Raw genomic sequence first — 13,635 nt, forward strand, 5'->3', positions numbered from 1 at the left:
AAATTCAAAAAAGAACCGCTGTTGCTCGGAGAGAGCTACCTGCAGAGTCATAGCCTCTGTACTCCAGCCGCTGGAGCCCTTTGATAAGGGTCTCCAGGATGTCCCGTCTTGTCCGGGGAACATGGTAGTTCAGGTACGCGAAGATGCCTGTATGGGGGAAAAGAGCACAATCTTACAACAAAGTCACAGCTGAGGAAACTCTGTACGTGCCATCTACTCTGTACGTGCACTAAGTTACAACTCGAACAAGCCTTTGTACTGAGAACCCCCTGCAGGAAGGTACCACCACGTCTGCAGCTCTTCCTTACGCCGCCTGAGGTCCAATGGAGAAGATGTCACTAACATTTCAGAGATCGAAACTAACCCCAAAATGCCAGCATCCTTCTCATGACACTGAAAGCAACTAAACAGGACAAGCTGGGGTGTGATGGGGGAAAGAACTGCCACGTGAGCTGGACCTACACGACAGAAAGAGCTGTCAGGAGACAATGCAGGGCCCAGGAAACTAATCACTCCAGACGAAAAATTCAAGGTTCACTAACACTGAGCTTTGCGTGCCGAAGAACCATCACCAAAAGGAATTCTTCCTTGAATAGCTTTCTCCAAGTTCCTCCCACAGACTCACTAAGAAAAAAAATAATCATTTAACGCATGCAAACGAACACCCTCCAACTAATGGAGCTATTTTTCCTGTAGGTCACAATGGAAGATAAATTGTTGCTTCTATTTTTAAGTGGTGATGGGGACACACAAATTCCTAGATCTCTAATGCCAATGACGGCTCTATTTCAGAAAGATTTCCTTTGGTGCCATCCTGAAGCAGTAGCATAAGACATTTACAGGATGCTAGAAATATCTGCACTTGAAATCTACCACTTCACCCCTTCTAACTTTTTAAAGGAGAAAAATATCTGCATGGAATAAAAGAAAGATGGGTTTCACACAAAAATCCGTATATGTGACTGGTAATTCAGGGTTTGTAATTTGAGAAACTTTATCTAAACCTCTTGAGGAGAACAGAGTTCACACACACGCAAAAACAAAGTCCTTTTAAAGGCATCCCAAATCTTTGATTTTTTTTCCTGATAGTATTGCCATGCCATCCAGCCGGCCTCACAGTCCCCAAACTTTTATTCATGTGAAAAATTTTACTGCCAAGATGATTTTTGGAACATATATCTTTATGTTCACATACAGATTATTTTAAAGAACATTTGAAAAACTGCATTCTTAAGCTGTTTGTGTTTTGGAATTAAACTAAATAATTCAAAGCCTTTTGATGTCTTTGTAAGTAGAAATATGGGCTACTCAGAGTTGATGGAGGTGCTGAATGCCACCCAGCAAAGTGCTGAAACATTTACAAGGGACTTTTTAGGCTGAGCAGGGACAACAAGGTCGTACGCAGCCATGTACCATTCTGACACTCTCCCATTTCTTCTCCCTTTTCCATGAACTTTGGCTTCAGGTCTCAGGGCAAGTTTGTCATAAGCTTCACCATCCCATTCCCAAAGCATCAGCACAACAAGTTACACCTCCCTGCTGCAAAAAGAGCGCACCGTCTCTCACTTATCTCCTTCCATATTGCCAGAAAAACACAGATGCACGTTCTATTGTTCCTCTTTCTTTAACCATCTAGTCAGATGAAAGGGTGAAAAAAAAGGAGCTTTTCACTTTTTCACTTGGTTTCTTTTGCTTCTACCTTCACTTCCCCCAAACCCAAGGCCTTTTCTGATAACCACTTGTAAGACTATCGGGACCAAATTAATAAAAATTTGCAGTTTCACTTCCATTGCTCCTGACATCCCAAACCAACCACGCACACATGCCTGCTGCTGCCATCTCCTGATGGCATTTGTTCAGCCTGAACCTTGGCTCCAGTAACTACACTGCCACGGTGAGGTCCTCCTCCACAAACCTCACAACTCAGCACTAAAAACAGATAATAAAACACCAGCAGCAATTAACAGCCTCTGCTGCCTTTCAAAAGCTTCCTCTGAAGGACACTTCCCCCACGTCTTCAATCTCCAAACCCTCCTCCCCACCCTTCTGGCAAAAATAAACTTTTCCAATTTGAGATACTTAGTTCACTCTGTTTCTAAAAACTGCATTCTTCAGGCAAGCAGCAACCTCCCTGTTTACAAGCAAACCGACTCCAAATAGCTGTCAGCCAAGCTGCAGGACGGCACATTTCAGCTACATCCTGGATGCCTGAAATCCTTTAAATGACTTCCAGGTCTTACAACAGGAGTACAAAGCAGAGAGCTTAATTAGCCGGCAGCTGGAAAAGCCCCTCTCTCCATATTTACCAGAAACCTCCCAAACAGACCCCCAACGCAGCAGTAGCATCACACATAAAAATAACAAGCGTGTACCATAAAGCAGAGAAAACACGCGCACGAGATGTCTTTAAAAAGGCAGGCTGGGCTCCAGCACTTCCCAACATGCCTCTTCGCACCAAAGCCACCTACCACGGCATCCAAAGTAAAGCTACTGCAGAAGGCGCAATTATAACCAGCAGGGGTAATTACGGAAATGTGAATGCTGCTTACAGTTTTCCAAATTAGCTAAATAATTTCAGAGTTGAAACCTCCCTCTGCGGTTTACGTACCTTGGAAACACGCGCTAAGGGTCCCATTCCCACCCAAATCCTGGAGCCTTATACCTTTTATTCCGCCGGCATTAACTGGGCCCATCAAACAGCTCTCCAGAAGCTTCTACAACCTCTGCATCCCCCCAGGTGGCATTCCAGCCACCTCGCTATGGCATAGCCAGTCCCACTCGGGCATACAGCTGCCCAGGAAGTTAGCCCGCTACCGCGGCGCAACACCAAAGAACACTCAAGTGGGATTCGCTCTTTTGAGCAAACGGGGAGCTATGAGGAGTGTTACGGTGCTCTGGAGTTTGAATGTCTGGTTGGCCATGGTGAGGCAGTTCCTGGAAGTCCTTCCAGTGAACAGCGGCAGTGTGAGAGGCACAAGAGCCTCACTGACAGGAGCGCATAGAATCAGAGAACCATTATGGCTGGAAGGAACCTTTCAGATCACCGAGTCCAACCATACACCCAGCACTGCCAAGTTACTACAAAACCATGTCCCTCAGTGCCACCTCTACACATCTTTTAAATCCCTCCACGGATGGCGACTCCACCACTGCCCTGGGCAGCCTGTTCCAACACTTGACAACACTTTCTGTAAAGAAAATTTCCCCAATACCCATCTTAAACCTCCTCTGGTGTAACTTGAGGCCATTTCCTCTTGTTCCATCGCCTGTTCCTTGGGAGAAGAGACTGCTCTCCCCTCGCTACCCCCTCCTGTCAGGGAGCTGTAGAGAGCGAGAAGGTCTCCCCTCGGCCTCCTCTTCTCCAGGCTGAACCCCCCCCAGGTCCCTCAGCTGCTCCTCACCAGACGTGTGCTCCAGACCCCTCACCAGCCCCGTCACCCTTCTCTGGACACGCTCCAGTACCTCAATGTCTGTCTTGTTGTGAGGAGCCCGAAACTGAACACAGCACTCGAGGTGGGGCCTCACCAGTGCCGAGCAGAGGGGGACGGTCACTGCCCCAGTCCTGCTGGCCACACTGTTCCTGATACAGGCCAGGATGCTGTTGGACTTCTTGGCCACCTGGGCACACAGCGGAGAGCCCACGTGGCCAAGGAGAAGGCCTTCTTCACTGGTAGGGTGTCCCACTGAATGACTAGTGGGCAAAAATGGAACAGATTGTCAATCTGGCATGCAATGGGTGACACAAAGACACCGTAACGTTTAGGGGCAGGAACTGCGTGCAAAGGGTATGATGTGTAGGCAAATATGCCAAGAAGGAAGAAGAAAAGAGGACTGTCAAAAAGGTGGAGGGGCAGTAGTGTAGGTTATCGTAGGCAGTCTGCTCTGCCACCTTAAAGCCCACCTTCGCTGCCCACCAGCACCTCCAGCTGCTCTGACCAAGAGCACGCCGGAGGCATGTGAAGGTGGTCCTCCCCTGTGCCCAAGGGATGTCAGGCATCACCCTGTAACGCGACCACGCACACAGCTACCAAACACCCAACTTGTTTCCAGGCTGTGACACTGCATTTTAAATGAGGGTATTTTCCATTGAAGTAGACTGGGGGGGGCCCAGCGCGGTCATCTCAGTGGCCCTGCAGAAAGCACAGAGCGCGCGTCCCCTCCTAAACACCCCATCACCACATCTGAAAAAAGGTCTAACTCAATAGATGGGCGCAATTGTTAGGCTGAAACTCAGTTTCCTTTCATAAACTATTTTTGTAAATGTGAATTGATCATTTTAGTCTCCATCCTGCTTCTGGCAAAAGGATTGCAACTTATTCTGAACCAAAAAAATGGATTAAAACCAGAACTATTTACCTCCAGCCAGGGCTGACTTTGGACATCTTTGTTAAATCTGAGTCCAAACCAGACAGTGGCTTGAATTGCTATTTTCTCTGCACATTTTAAACAAGTTTAGTAATACCTGAACTAAAAAAAAACAAACAAACAAACAAACAAACAACAAATCAAAACCGGAATCCTTGTCACAGATCACAACTGCTAGCAGTTTACAGCAAAATGCTGTGTACTGAACGGGCACAAAGTAGTAACTGACTTCCTCCAGGAAGGGGTGGCTCATCTGGAATGAGACTGAAAGACAGTTATTTCTACTTGTACTGTAAACAAACAAAAAACATCTATCTAGAAAGGAGCCAACTTGGCGTGTGTCTTAGGCACTGAAAAAAAATCTATTAATTACAGCACAATTATATTAAGATTATTCATGAGGACTGCAAAAAAAAATATCAGAATCTAAGACTACGACTGCCACCAAAAAGAACCCAAACCTCAAACCAAACCCAAGGAATTCAGCACTGCTTATCAGAAAACACAGAGACTATGAAAACTAAGCCAACAAAAAGAAATACAAATACAGTATTGGTGCTGGAAAATACGCAGACACGCTCTTCAAAAAAGACGACCATGTAAACACTGGGAGACTCAGTTTTCATTCAGTTCAGCTTTTCGATCTCGACAGGAAAAGAGCTGGAGCGATAGTGAAGACACCACTACAAAAATAAAATTCTAAGAACTCACCTGTGATCGACACATTTTACAAATGAGAAGGCAAGTATGACATGCAGGTTTAACACTCACCTTAGAGAAAACAGAAAAAAATGCAATAAAAATAAATAGAATAGTATGTAAAAATGATGTGTAATGAAGTAAAAATTGGGACAATAAGGCCAGTGAAAATGAACACGTATCTTCCTAAATGCATGACATAATCTGCAGGCTAAGGTCAAATATTTGAAGGCTTATCATCCGTTTATGACATTTGGTCATGATGAATTATGTGTAAATAACAGCTTCATTCACTGGAAATATTTTCAAATGCATTTCATTTTTCCTTTTTCAAACATCCCATAATGACGTGATTCTTCAATCCACATTTAGAAAACAGCACTTTTACTGGCTCTACCCTACCTATTGGATTATTCAGGAATATATGAGCAATTACATCTTGTAATCACTTCCATTTTTATGTACAATTCCACCACCCTCGACAGTAACACTGATGAGCAAAAAAACCCACCCAAAAGCAGTAATTGCTTGTTATGCTTCACTGATCTAAGTGTATTTTTGGAAAATGTTGCTTTCTCCCAGCAGCCACCAATAGGGGCTCTTGCAGATACAATTTGGCTCTGGAATTACACCCCAAAGCCTTCGGTCCTGTCCGCGTGAAGGCAGAGCAGGGCACGCGGCTGTGCCGAGTCCAAGGGCACGCAGGCGCTACCTACGCCCCAGCACGATGCAAAGCCCTGGCTGTTCAAGAAAAGCACCTCTTTCTACTCAAAAGCTGAACAAAGGCTCATTTCACCCAGCTACAAAACGCAGCCTCCTCCAAGGTGGAACGTGGCAGATGCGGGATGGCACACAGCAAACTCTACCTTGCAGTTTAGACTGCGAAAGACCCTTCTTTCACGCACCAGAGCCACGTTTTTCTCCAAATCACAATGCCTCGTTAAAGCCTTGTTCTCTCCCTCCCTGTGCTTATATTCAAATCCATCTACACGATTCAAAAGATGAAAAGAGAGGAACCGCACGGATCTTTACAGCTGCTTGAAGGCTTCCGTGAGGAGCGCGCTGTCACAAAGCGCCAATTTTTCTGTCTAAGTGACAATTCATTGAAATCACGACAGTCAATGGAAACATGTTGGTTTTGATGAAATTCCAACACAAATCTAACGGATTTCCATCAGGGGCCCATCTGGTGCACCACCAGCTCAGCCCCCTTGCCAGCCTAGATGCCAGGTGCTGGAAACGGAGAAATCTTGAAGTCCAAGCAGAACGTTCCTGAAACCAACCCACCGTGAATTTTTAGGTCCCCAGCAGACGGGAAAAGAGGAGTTTCAGTTTCAGCTCAACTTACGCCTTTAAGACACCATTCAACGTGAGCATTTTTCAGTAATAACGCCACACCTGCCCTCTGTAACTCAGGCTGCAGAACGAGCCAGAAAGAGGAAGTTATACAGAAAACCAGGATGTGTGAATGACATTTAATCACACTACCCTGACAAGCCTTGACCTGGCATTGTTTGAGCTGAAATACACGCTATGTAAAACCAAAAAAATTCATTCTAGTCCAGCGCTGTTTATAATTGTGAATTCCCAGCTAAAATAAGACAGCAGCAAGCATCCTACAGGAATTTGTATCTGACAAGCTCAGAAAACACAATACACCTGTCTGGAATACGCTAATATACTTCAGGACTTGACACTAATATGCTTCAGGATGAGAACAGCAGTCACGCTTTACAACGTAATAAAACGTTTCGCTTAGAGAGCTGACACAGGACTTTGCACATACGGACAGAAAAAACTTGTTTAAAAGCATGTCAGCTTATCATATAATTCTTGAACCACATTAAAACCTGCCAGAGTAAGAAGTCCTGTATATATTTCTCTTAAGTGAAGTATCTTGAACAATACACTTTAAAACATAAACCATTCCCTTTCTTGCAGGATTGTCTTGAAAACCTTACCCGGTGAAGCACCAGCAGAGCAGGTATTCAGCTGCTTGTGAAACTCAACTCTCTCTTAGAACCAATTTTTAATGTTCAAGCACAAAACCTGGGCCTTCTTAAAGATACCTACATAAAGAATTCCCAATAAACAGCTGACAGATTTTAACAGAACAGCTTTTTTACCAAGTGGGCGTTCATTATTTCTATTGTTGCCTGTCACTAAAATACTTTTTCTGAGAACTTCATTCTTCTGTGACCTTTTTGATGCTCATGTTCCTTTATTTCATGGTAAGTCCACAGGAAAATGAAATGAATCACCACTTCCAGGGAAGAATAAATGATCTTCTCCAGTGTCTTAAACACATGAAGTTACTCAGGAATAGCTTCTCCTAATCCTTTTCCCACAAAAGCAGAAAAGCCTTCAGGCTAGGTTTACTGTCAGATTTATACCATACTGTCTACAGTTAAAACCATTTCAAGAGACGATGTTATCAATACACCCACTTGGCAATTCCAAAGAATACTTTATCCTGGTGATCGTTATTAGGCCTCAAGTCTTCAGCAAATTAGATGCAGACTACTAAATATCACGTACACAATATACATTACAGACTGGGAAAAGCGATAAAAATATTTTTCTTCAAAGTAGAGCATGGGAGACACTAGGCAGTAACAGCAAGTTCTAACGCAGACACTAATCGTAGCACAGAACAAAGCCCCAGAAACGACGCCTGAAACCCACTGGGGAGGGCTCCTACTATGTGCTGCCCGGTGGTTCGGTGAGGAGGAATGCCATGCCAACCCCTGCGTACCGAAACAACGCTAATTCTGCACAGTTTGAAGGAGCACAAGGTCAGAAACAAGCGGACTATCATTATTGTGTCTGGTAGCTGCCTATGGGAGAGTTTACCTTCAATTCATCAAGTCCACGCTGGGAGAAAAGCAAAACAGAAAAACATCCACTTGGTGGAGAACCACATTTGTCCACTGGATGCTTTTTATGCCCACGGACGCACCTCTCTCTTCAGCTAAAAAGGGCAGGATTTCTCCTGCTTAAAGTAAACAACCAGAGCATCAATTCTAAGGATTCATTCTGGGCAAGAGCCACTACTCCATGTGTCACAGAGAGGAACAGACCTGGGTGTACAAATGGCATTTCCGTGAGCAGGAGGGCAGTCCCCACTGATGTACGTGCAACCCTAGAACTTGAAACTTGAGTCTTTCTTAAGCCCATTTTTATCTTCAGTAATCACTAGTAACACAAGACCTAAATTCTACAATCGCTTTTGTCATTACAAACAGTCAGGGCATACGACAGGTTTACTTATTTACAGAACAGTCCATCGAGCCTGGCTACCTTGAAAAACCTGTTTTCCAAACTATTTCATAGATTCCATTGAACTGGTTTGGTGCATTCAGACCACACACCCAATTTATACCTGGTTAGGTCTTCAAACTGCAAGTTTGTAACACGTTCCAAGAACAAAATCTATTTTTTACTAACACTATTAAAAACAAAAACCCAGCACATGTACGCAGCAGACCTGTCATTTACGCTAGGCATCAAGGAACTGAACTTTGAGGCTACTTTCCTTTACCTGTCCAGCACATCAGACCACAGGACTCCGTAAGGTCATGCGTATGTAAACCTGAACATCAGATCATCGGTACATCGAAAACATTGTATTAGTAATTCCATTCTTAAAGCTGTTACAGGAAGAACTCAGATAACAATAGCAGCATTGTCACCTTCTTTTTTTAAAAACTCATCTTAATAACTACCTTTCTATCTGAGATGAATTGGATAAAAATCTGAACGTGGACCGTGCACCCACCAGACAGCGTGGCAAGATAAAGCAATGCACACCCTGACTTACAATTCTACTACAGAAATGTTATCTGACGGTTTGTACAAGCAACCAGGACCACATGGCTGCCGCTATGCCACGTAACACGGCGACTCAGACCTTGCGGAGGCCACAGCGTGAGCAATCAGAGCCCTCCACTCCAAGAGGTAGACTACTGTCACTTCAGTTCGGAGAGACAATTAAGTCCTGTTAGTGTAAGTTCTCAGAATACCTACAAGCCAGCTCTGTCTTTTTACAAAATTTGCAGGACTATCTGAGAGGGCAAGACCTACATTTGTTCACCTTGTCCCTTTGCTGGAGCCTCCTGTTGCCCAAACTGCCCCGACAATTAATGTTTCCTAACGTGGGCCGAGACCACCAACAATTTTGTCTTGCATTCACCAGCCGGACCGCGAATGGCAGCACCAGAGGAGACTGTATTCATTAGTTCGTGCCAACTGCGCTTAACCGCAAGTCACAGGCGTTCATGTGGTAGCACCCTCAGACTCCACACAGTTCTCCTCCTGTTCCCTACAAAAGCCTTAACTGTCTTCAGCCACGCACTTCCTGCGTTTGGGAACTCCTCAATTTCCAAGGCTTATTTTTCTGTATTAATGTACTCAGTTAATGCTCTCCTCTTCCCATTTTTCACTACAGGACATATCTCTGGCTCCCAGGACACGACTCGACAACAGAACCAATAATCCTTGATGCTTTTCTTACCATTTCATTAAACATTTCAATATCCAAGAAGAACTTTGCTTATATCAAAGAGAGGAGAAGCACATTAAACCTTGAACACAACTAAGTAACCACCCACAGCATTTTCTGGGCTTATCGCAATTATAGAGACAAAGAGCAGAATGTTAATATTGCAAATTTCAAAGGCTGGACCTCAAATAAGGCAAGCACGAGGCACCGAAACCATCCCTATTCTTGCAGCAAGCTATTTATAATAATAATTATCCCTTCTATTCTTAGCTTTGCTCCACTTTGTACTTTTAACGCAAATTAACATAGTGTTAAATGTAAGCCGAAGTATGAATCTCCGATTGCTTCTTTGTAGCACCCTACAGAGTTGACAGTTTGAAGGTGAAACCGGTTCAATCTGACCGAAACAATGAAAGAAATGGCAACTTGCACATTAAGATAAACCCCACAATCTTGCTTAGAGCATCATTTTAATTTTGCACCTAAAAATACAGGAAAAAAAAACAACAAAGAAGGAAACGTGGAAAGACAAATAAGAAGAGCCGATGGATCACTGCTGCATAAATTTCCATGGAAAAACATGAAGCCAATGTAACAGAAAGAGGAAGAGCAAGAGTAAATTATATTCTTGTGTCCAAAAGATGAGCTAGAGTAATTGTACTAACATGGCAAATGGGAGCGGAGAGTACTTGGGTGACTCTGGAGACCCAAGCCTCGCCGGTTTGTGTTCCCGTTCACTCAAAGCATCTGTTCAACACGGGGAAGTTCCACTGGGGTACGCACAGAGACAAGCCGTCCGTAACCCTGCCACGGACGCTTCCAAGCCACGTTTAAACCAATTTACCTGTCTGCCTCACAACCTACACCGAGCGAACTCCAGTCAGTGTAGGAGTATCCACATCAGAAGTCGTAATGCCCAAATAACTAACGATAAACAACACTTTTCACCTAAAAGTGGGAGTGGTTATTCTGATACGGCCAGAGCCACGTTTGGAAACGCTACTGGTGAAACCTGTATCCCTTTGCTATACTGTGCGCGTTACTGACGTTCACTGGGGCTTAGGCTCCGAAGTCACTTCGCTGCTTTTGGAAACTACACCCCCTCACCCCACCGGGAGTGTCACCGTCCTCAGCACCACCCGCCACCCAACCAAACCCACCACCCCCGAGCGCCCCGGAGCCTCTGCGCCGAGGGAAGGGCGGATTTCCAGCACGGCCGTGCCTCAGGCGGCCCCGGGGCGCTGCCCTTTTCCGCACTCCGGCCGCATCGGCACAGAATTTCGGCAGAATTTGCCCTTTCAAGTTATTAACGCGGCGTAAGACGCCTCCCCCGGGGACACGGCGGCGGGCGGCAGAGGAGATGATGACATGTTCAGATAACGGAGACGGGGCCCCTTTCTCTCTATAACAGAGGCGAGGCACAACCTGCCGCCCCTTCCTCGTTTTCCCAGCCAAGCTGCTGGGGTCCGGGCCGTTCCGCCGCGGCACGCCGTGGGCACGGCACCGGCCGGCCTAGCGCTGCTCCCTCGCCGGCGGAGGGGAACGGAACAGCACACGGACGCGGCCCACGCCAAACCAGAGCCCCCCTCCCGCATTACCGGGATGCGCCGCGCGTCCATCCCCCCCCCTCCCCAGCCCTTACCGCACATGGTGCGCCCCGTTCCGCGGCCGCGCTGCCTCTGCGCGCCGCGGCCGCACCGCCCCCCCCCTCCCCGGTCGGGTCCCCCCCCCCCCGCGCCCCGCGGCGGGGGCGCAGTGCGCATGCCCGCCGCCCGCACCGCCATTGGCCAGCGCCGCTCGCCCCGCCCCCAGCCCCGCCCCTCTCCCCCGGGACGTGGCAACCGGAGCAGCGGCCGGGCGGGTCCGCACGGGAGGCGGCGGACAAAGGGCTCCTTCCCCCCGGCGGCCGCGGGGAGGGGTTCCCCTTCCCGTGTCCGGCTTTGCCGCCCCTGGAGTGGGGGGACGACAACGCCATTAATCATTCATATTACCGGGATTATCCCCCCCCATAGCCCTTCGGCGGCGTTTGGAGAGCACCGTGTTACCGGTCCTCCCCCCCCGAAGGGTTTCCCCAGCGCCGCTCGCACGGCTCTGTAACGGCGCCCACGCACGAGCGAGAGGCAGAGAAGCGCACCGAGGTGGCAGTGCACAGCACAGTGGGCCGCGAGGGGCTGAGCACAGGGCCACGCAGGCCGAGAGTGCGGTTACGCCGTCCACGTGTCACAACCGCCCTCAAATACCGGTTGAAAAACTTCATAAAAGCCCACGGCTCCAAAAAGACAGCAATCCCCTCAAGAAAAACGCCCTTCGTTTAACTTCGGCTTGACACTAAAGAAAGATTTCCTTAAAAGCCCCAGAAAACGACCAAAAATTATAATACACATAAAAAATAAAAAATAAAAAAAATAAAAATAAAAAAAAAAACCAGCAGCGGTAGATTTTGAGCTTGCTGCCAGAACGTGAACAGAAGGAGGAAGGTCACCAACCTAAGAGACATTAAAAGTTTGCAACCATCGCACCCTGCTCTTGTTCAGCAGTGAGGACGCGACAGGGACAGCCCCCGGCAGGGGGGGGTCCCCAAAGCTGCCACCTGCAACCACGCTGCTCCGCGCCTTCTGGCCCCTTTGTCAGCTGCCAGGTGGAGGAGGGCTGGCTTCAAACTGAGTTCTCTCCCCACTTCCACATCTTTAAGTAGGAAGCCGGGCACCCCATGGCAGTGGAAATCCATTTCAGGCTGAGAATTGGGGGGGGTTCAGCCTGGAGAGGAGAAGGCTCCGGGGAGAACTCAGAGCCCCTTCCAGTGCCTAAAGGGGCTCCAGGAGAGCTGGGGGGGGACTCTGGGTCAGGGAGGGGAGCGATGGGACGAGGGGGAATGGTTTTAGACTGGAAGAGGGGAGATTGAGATGAGATATTGGGAAGAAATTGTTGGCTGTGCGGGCGGTGAGCCCCTGGCGCAGGTTGCCCCGAGAAGCTGTGGCTGCCCCATCCCTGGAGGTGTTCAAGGCCGGGTTGGATGGGGCTTGGAGCAACCTGGGCTGGGGGGAGGTGGCCCTGCCCAGGGCAGGGGGTGGCACTGGGTGGTCTTCAAGGTCCCTTCCAACCCAAACCAGTCTGTGATTTCCCAGATGGGAATGGGACTACTAACCCATTGTAACAGCACACATCGGAAAGGCCATCACTAGAAATGCACACACCACTCCTTGGCACACAAATACTGCTCTCCTCAGTTTTGGCCACTGTTCAAACCCGTTACTGATCTACCAGGCACACCCGATTCGTCTGCGGGGTATTTCCATACAGGGATTCCTTTGCTGCCCCACAGCAGCTCCCAGTTCACGGCTTCTTACCACTAGCTGAATTTCTTAAGGTATTCACTACAGACCTAAAACAATCCATAGCATGATCTGAACGCAAATGGAGAGGGTATGGCCCTTCTTGTAACGAGACCTGAAGGAGTGTGGCCAGGCCTTACAGACACTCCCAAAATACACAGATCACGTCAGCCGCACAGCAAATACCAAACTTTACGATTTAAACCTATACCATACTTGATGTTATAAAAATTACTCCCTCAAACCAAGGCCAACTCATCCATCCATATGCCATATGTACTAATTTGGTGCAAATTCCTCAGAATTTTACGCATATGGAAATTAAGCTCCATGTGTTTAGCCACGAGGTGGCTATTTAATTTTTTCCCCCATAAAAGCCAATATTTATCCTCTCTGTAACTTGTTACTTCATTCTGAGGTTTGCTGTATGTACAGGAGATGGTTTAACTACCATATATAGCTCATGCAGATGAGCAACTTACTACTGACCAGAGAAACACGAGAAGTTTCCCAAACTCTCTCTCACACACGAGCCTTTTAAAATTAATTGAAAGGGCCCATAGTTGGGGAAAAAAAAAAACACACCTGCTTCCTTCTCCTCTAAGCTCAACATACTTCACCTCAAATTGAAGTTGTGGCTAAAGACCTGAATTTTAGACAGATTGCCAACTATCACCTCCTGGAAAAAGAGTATGTTTTGTGATCCCTGCTGTATCCTGGAAAAGAGCAGGTTTTGTG

General features: G+C 47.2%; 1 protein-coding gene across 1 annotated transcript in view; it reads right to left on the reverse strand.

Annotated features, from left to right (window-relative positions):
* GFPT1 (glutamine--fructose-6-phosphate transaminase 1) overlaps positions 1-11,214 on the reverse strand; it is a gene marked incomplete at its 5' end in the record, with an annotated part of 46,104 nt that extends 34,890 nt beyond the window's left edge. Inside the window, 2 exons of the mRNA XM_082495855.1 lie at positions 40-147; positions 11,208-11,214. Coding sequence (XP_082351981.1) covers positions 40-147; positions 11,208-11,214 — 115 coding nt within the window. The remainder of the gene's footprint in view (positions 1-39; positions 148-11,207) is intronic.
* Positions 11,215-13,635: the final 2,421 nt, after the last annotated feature.

Source organism: Vanellus vanellus (assembly GCF_965231255.1).
Source record: "Vanellus vanellus genome assembly, chromosome: 26".
In the NCBI taxonomy this organism is placed as follows: Eukaryota; Metazoa; Chordata; class Aves; order Charadriiformes; family Charadriidae; genus Vanellus; species Vanellus vanellus.